The 7,019-nt window shown below is 32.7% G+C and overlaps 1 protein-coding gene across 2 annotated transcripts in view; it reads left to right on the forward strand.

The window, feature by feature from the left end:
• The window catches only part of LOC106082069 (probable phospholipid-transporting ATPase IIB), a 91,254-nt gene extending 84,895 nt beyond the window's left edge, over positions 1-6,359 (forward strand). For both annotated transcript variants that reach the window (XM_013244383.2, XM_013244384.2), the window contains exons 4-7: positions 50-1,184; positions 1,257-2,241; positions 2,312-2,385; positions 4,927-6,359. In XM_013244383.2, the coding sequence (XP_013099837.2) occupies positions 50-1,184; positions 1,257-2,241; positions 2,312-2,385; positions 4,927-5,060 (2,328 nt within the window). In that variant the 3' untranslated portion in view covers positions 5,061-6,359. The remainder of the gene's footprint in view (positions 1-49; positions 1,185-1,256; positions 2,242-2,311; positions 2,386-4,926) is intronic.
• The last annotated feature ends 660 nt before the right edge of the window (positions 6,360-7,019 follow it).

Here is a 7,019-nt window from a genome sequence, read left to right on the forward strand (position 1 = left end):
ACCTCAGGCAGCTGGTTTTGTTAAGAGCATTTTTTTGTCTTTCCCCTAGGTCCTCTTCTGTGCTGTTTTGGGTCTCTCGCTGGTCATGATGATGTTGAAGGGCTTCAGTGGCCCCTGGTATCGTTACATGTTTCGCTTTGTCTTGCTTTTCTCCTACATCATACCCATTAGCCTTAGGGTTAATCTGGATATGGGCAAAGCCTTCTATTCCTGGCAAATGCAAAATGATCCCGAAATTCAAGGCACTGTGGTACGCTCAACCACCATACCCGAGGAATTGGGCCGCATATCCTATGTGCTGACAGACAAAACGGGTACCTTGACACAAAACGAAATGGTATTCAAGAAAATCCATTTGGGCATTGTTTCCCATGACAGCGATACTTTTCATCATGTATCGGAAATTATAGGCTCTCTTGCGCCCACTATATTTGGTTCGAGCACTGCAACCGAGACCAATACCAAGACAGCTATTTACAATAATCGTTTGCGTCGACCTGAGGGCTGGCGTGAATGGGAAGCTGTTAAGGCTTTGGCCTTGTGTCACAATGTTACTCCTGTAACAGATGAAGACGACAACCGCTCGGTTTCCACCTCTTCCACATTTACATCCGGAGGAGGTTCGGCTTCGCCCACCAAGTCTGTGATAAATATGGATGTGGCTCAGACCAATGAACACCAGTACCAGGCCTCCTCGCCTGATGAAATTGCTTTGGTCAAATGGACCGAACAGGTGGGTCTTACACTTATTGCTCGTGACATCACCTCGATGACATTGCAGCTGAAAGCCCATCACAGAGGCAGTGACCAATACCAAGTGGACGATGATGCTTTATTGCATTTTCAAATATTGCAAATCTTCCCCTTTACAAGTGAGAGCAAGCGCATGGGCATCATAGTTAAGGACTCGCAGTCGGGAGAGATTACCTTCTATTTAAAGGGGGCAGATGTTGTTATGCAAACCATAGTACAATACAACGATTGGTTGAGTGAAGAGTCGGGAAACATGGCTCGCGAAGGATTGCGCACCTTGGTGGTGGCCAAGAAGGTATTGAGCGAAGAGCAATACAACGACTTTGAGACAAGAATCAATGCGGCGGGCAGCAGTAAAATCGATAGGGCGGCCAAAGTGGCAGCTGTGGTGGAATCGTTGGAAAGAGAAATGGAACTATTATGTTTGACTGGTAAATAGAAGGATCTGTTCTCCCCCACTCTCTTCCAAAGAGGTTTATTTATCTATTTTTTATTCTTTGCAGGCGTTGAGGATCGCCTTCAGGAGGGTGTTAGACCTACACTTGAACTTCTAAGAAATGCTGGGGTGCGTGTCTGGATGTTAACTGGTGATAAGCTGGAGACCGCCTGCTGCATTGCTAAATCTTCCCAATTGATTGGCCGCAATCAAGGTCTTCACGTCTTAAGACCTGTAAAGACTCGTACCGATGCTCATTTGGAACTGAATCAATTTCGACGCAAACAAGGCCATGCCTTGGTTATTTCCGGCGAGTCCTTGGAAGTGTGTCTTCAATACTATCGCATTGAATTCTTAGAATTGGCCACCGCCTGTCCTGCTGTTGTGTGTTGTCGCTGTAGCCCCACCCAGAAAGCCCAGGTGGTGCAGCTGATACAGCGTCATACAGGAAAACGCACCTGCGCCATAGGTGATGGTGGCAATGATGTCAGCATGATACAACAAGCTGATGCCGGTGTGGGTATAGAAGGACGTGAGGGCAGACAGGCCTCTTTGGCTGGTGATTTTAGTTTGCCTCAGTTTTCACACATAGCCAAACTGTTGCTGGTCCATGGTCGACGTTCTTACAAACGCTCAGCGGCTCTATCGCAGTTTGTCATACATCGCGGTCTAATCATCACCACTCTACAGGCGGTCTTTTCGGCTGTATTCTATTTGAGTTCGGTGGCTTTGTATCAAGGTTTCCTTATGGTGGGCTATTCCACTCTATACACCATGTTTCCGGTATTCTCCTTGGTGTTGGATCAAGACATTACTTCGACCACGGCTGTAACCTACCCTGAACTCTATAAAGATCTCTCCAAGGGTCGAAGTTTGAGTTACAAAACCTTCTTCATTTGGGTGCTGATAAGCATCTATCAGGGAGGTGTCATAATGTATGGAGCCTTGATATTATTCGAAGATGAATTCATCCACATTGTGGCTATAAGTTTCACTGCTCTTATAATGACCGAACTTATTATGGTGGCTTTAACTGTGAGAACGTGGCATAGGTAGGTTTTTATCCCAATTAAAAATATCGGAATTTGAATTAAATTTTTTTTTTCCTTTGTATGATTTCAGACTAATGGTGCTGGCCGAATTATTCAGTTTAGCTTTATATCTTATCTCCCTATTTGTTTTACACGAGTATTTTGGTAAGTGGAGTTAATATAAGTTTCTTCAAGCTAGACACTATACAATAAGAAATCCATACGAAAAAAATAGAATTTGAAAAAAAAAATTAAATTTTATAAAATTTTCTATAAAAATAGAATTTTGACAAAATTTTCTATAAAAATAGAATTTTGACAAAATTTTCTATAAAAATAGAATTTTGACAAAATTTTCTTTAAAAATAAAATTTTGACAAAATTTTCTATAGATATAAAATTTTGACAAAATTTTCTATAAAAATAAAATTTTGACAAAATTTTCCATAGAAATAAAATTTTGACAAAATTTTCTAAAAAATAAAATTTTGACAAAATTTTCTATTGAAATAAAATTTTGACAAAATTTTCTATAAAAATAAAATTTTGACAAAATTTTCTATAAAAATAGAATTTTGACAAAATTTTCTATAAAAATAAAATTTTGACAAAATTTTCTATAAAAATAAAATTTTGACAAAATTTTCTATAAAAATAAAATGTTGCAAAATTTTCTTTAGAAATAAAATTTTGACAAAATTTTCTATAGAAATAAAATTTTGACAAAATTTTCTATAGAAATAAAATTTTGACAAAATTTTCTATAGAAATAAAATTTTGACAAAATTTTCTATAGAAATAAAATTTAGACAAAATTTTCTATAGAAATAAAATTTTTACAAAATTTTCTATAGAATAAATTTAGAATAACTACTGCAGTTACAAACATTATTACTATGAGCTCAGGAGAGTTAGAGTCTTGGTCAAGAAGATGTGTTTATATCACCGCTTTGCTGGAAACGTGAGGGAGGAATAGCATTCCAAGTGATGTGCTTAGTATTAAACATGGTTTGAGGCTGCCCTTAGATTGAGCCAGTCAGGAAACTGGAGCCACTTGTCCATTCTGTTCAAGATTCATCTACGATCTATGTGGACTGACAGACGGCGCTTAAGGCTTTGACCTCAGTTTGCATGCGATAGAGACCTCTAAAGAAATGCAAGGAGCATATTCGTGCCAATGGAGGGGGCCGTCAGAATGTGCTGGGCCCTGGGTCATCAAGGAGTGGCGGGAAATGTGTTTGCCGACGGACTAGCTGGGTTTGGGTCTCTGATGAACGAGGCCCATGCCTTGAAATTATTAAGACCACTCTTGGGCTAGTCTTTCCACTTTGACTAAAATGGCGTCTGTGTTATTGCTACGAATTGCATGGTGCCAAAGTTCCTTTCCAACGTTTTAATTTGACTCGGAACTATAGTAACTACTTCTCACTGCCTTAAATAAAATAATTTTACAACACTTAGTGATGTTATGACAGAAGTAGAACAGCATTACACTTTCAGCATGGGTTTTAAACGGGTCTTTCTACTAAAAGAATTAATTCTCACTGTATTTATTGAAACCAGTATACAATAGTTAGCCTTAGTATAACAGTTGGAGAACAGTATAACACTTTCGGTAGGAGAAAACTTTTCAACTTTACTTAATGAAAAAAAAAAAATCGTATTTCCTTTACTAAAATCACGTGAGCAATAGTTAATCCTTAATTAAAAAGATAGTATAACACTTTCAGATTGGTTATTGAATGTGCTAAAAAGACCCTCGATAACGAAAAGAAAGCTCACTGCCTTTATTGGAATTCTTTGTGCATTGTTAAACTTAGTTATAACAGTATAATAAAAAATATCCAAATATCTAGCTCGAGTTAGTAAGGAAGTATCCCAATGCGGACTACAAGTGCGAAGTTATTTCAAAAGCATTAAAATTCACTTTCCTCCGCTAAAAAAAATTTTTGCAGTAAAATCATAATGGCTTAGCAAACCACATCTTTGTTCTTTTTTCAAATATGTATAAAAATATATAATTTTTTAATATTTTTTTTTTAATTTTTAAAACTTTTTTTTTTTTAATTAAAATTTTTTTATTTTTTTTTAATATTGAAAAAAATATAATTATTATAATTTTTTTGTTTTAAAAGATATTTTTTGATTTTTTTTGTGTATTGTTGACTTTTTTCTGATTTCTGCAAGATATTTGATCGTTTCGGCTATACAATTATTAAATTATTATATCTCTTAGAAATTTCTTTGACAAAGTCAACCGGAAAATAATTAAATAAAATTCAAATATTTGTTTTAATAGACCTATAGCCAAAATAAAAAAAAAAATAAAAACATTTTTTTTTTGAAAAAAATTAAATTTTTTTTTTTGAAAAAAATTAAATTTTTTTTTTTTGAAAAAAAAAAATTATTTTTATTTTTGAAAAAAAAAAATTATTTTTATTTTTTTATTATGTTTTTATAAATTTTTCGTTTTTATTGTGTTTATTTGTTTTTATTTTTTAAATTTTTTTTATTTTGTTTTTTAAATTTTTTTCAATGAAATTTTTTTTTAATTTTTTATTTTTTTTTTTTTAATTTTAAATAATGCAACGCCATTAAAAATTCTCCAATTAATGAATATAAGAAATTTCATCAAATTAAAACAAAGGAATTCTACCCTGTTTGCATTTGTTAATCTTATTAACTTCTTTTTTCGCTTTCTTGCAGATTGGGAATTTATTTCCTCATACGATTTCCTGTGGAAGGTCTCCATCATCACCCTGGTATCCTGTTTACCTTTGTATATAATTAAATTTTTACGCAAAAAATGTTCACCGCCTTCGTATTTGAAACTGACATAAATCTATCATTCTGCCTCGAGTGTGAGAGTGTGTGTTTGTCGGTTTTATTTGGGACGACACATTTTATATGAGAGTTTTTTATGTTATTTTCATAATATACCTATTATGTTTATATAAAGTAATTTTAATAATTCTAGGCATAAATTATAGCATATAAATCTATTATCAATTATACAAAACCCCCTCACAATTTGTTTAAGTTTTTTTTTTATTATTATTATTTAAAGCAAATTTTGTTAATTACTTGTGTTTTTATTATTAACTATTATGTTTAGCAAGCTTTAAGTTCCACCACCCAAAAACCACAAGAGAAAAAACAAAAGAAAAACTAAAAAAGGAAACTTGAATTTAAACAAAAAAAGTACTAGGTAACTAAGGCATAGCGCAAGAGCGATTCCGAGTTCCTTTACCAGGAAATCTCATTTTGCGAAAAAAAAAATTATTAGACTTATAATTTAAAGGAAAATCAGTGTTAAATCAAATTTAATGCATTTTCTCTTAAGCTTGTGTTTTTCCAAATGTGTGTTTGTTTTTTTCAATTTTACAAAAACCAAAAAAAAAAAACAAATTACAAAAAAAAAAAAAAAAAAAAAAAAACAAAAAAGTGATAATTAATTTAGTTTTTATCTCATGTTGCTAAAAAATAACAAGAAATAAATAGAATATTTAATAAATTCCAAGCATAGATGATGTCATACTTCCTTTTTTCTCTACTACATTTAAAACAGCTTTGTGACCCTCAACCCCCTCCCCCCACAAAAAAAGAAAACTTTTATTCAAATAAATAAATTCTTTGTAAATGCATTTCTTCTAAGTTCCGTTATTTGCAATTTTATTTTTTCCCCCATTTTATGTTAATTTTTTGTTATAACAATCAACCAAATATTATAAACAAAAGCCTATTGTATTATTGATAAAAGAAGATTGAACAACAAAATCATTGAAAAGAAAACAACTAATTTTTTTTAAATTTATTTACACAAAACAACATAAAAATATTCCCAAGAGATATATTGAAAAGTTATATACATTTTGATGAGAGAATGAATGAAATAAATTTTTATCTTTTAAATTAAAATTATCTAAGTCTTTAAGTGAGCGCTCTCAAACCCAACCATTGAGGAACATGAACAAGAATGCTATTAAAAATACAACAACAACAAAATGTGAAACTAACGATTATTAAGATTTAACAAACAAAAAACCAAGTTATATGTATTATAATAATAAAAATGAGAAACATGTCAATAAGAAAACGAATAAAAAAATAAAAATTAAATCCAACAAAATACACATTAATTTTGAAGTATTTTTATTAAAACTTGTGAGCAGAAGCTAATGGGAAAAAAATTGAGAAGTTTTACCTGGGTAGCTTTGGGCTAGGTTAGATGGAAAATGGGTGCAGATATTAATCCGCCCCCTGCCACTATGGACATAGACCTAAGGCTACTGCCTTGGCTTCTTGTGTGCGCTCTAAATACAAAGGAGTTCTTAAAAAGCAATTTTGTTACGAAGTTTGTGCAGAACTTTAATGCGGCAGTTTGTTTAGTTAAGGGGGATGCCATTTGGGAATATTCCAAATTTGGGCAACCTGCCATATTTGGGAACATGCCAAGCTGGACAACTATTGTAAATTATCTATTTGAAACATCAGAAAAAAAGTTTGATTAAAATTCTGCAGGTTAAGGACATGTTATCATTAGCTGATCTTGTTAAAAAAAAGATTTTTCTTTAAACCCTAAAGAAACGATAACTTCTTCGCATATTGCCAAAAAGTTTAATAAGTATATCCCAAATATTCGAAAAACTCAGAAAAACGTGAAAATGTTCACACCTTAAGGATATGTCGTGGGACATGGCATTTTGGGAATATGCTAAATTTGAGGACAAGCGATATTTGGGGATATGCCATATCTGTCAACATGCCACATTTGCTGCTGTAAATTTTCTATTTACTAA

The sequence above is a fragment of the Stomoxys calcitrans genome, chromosome 3, assembly GCF_963082655.1.
Source record: "Stomoxys calcitrans chromosome 3, idStoCalc2.1, whole genome shotgun sequence".
NCBI lineage: Eukaryota > Metazoa > Arthropoda > Insecta > Diptera > Muscidae > Stomoxys > Stomoxys calcitrans.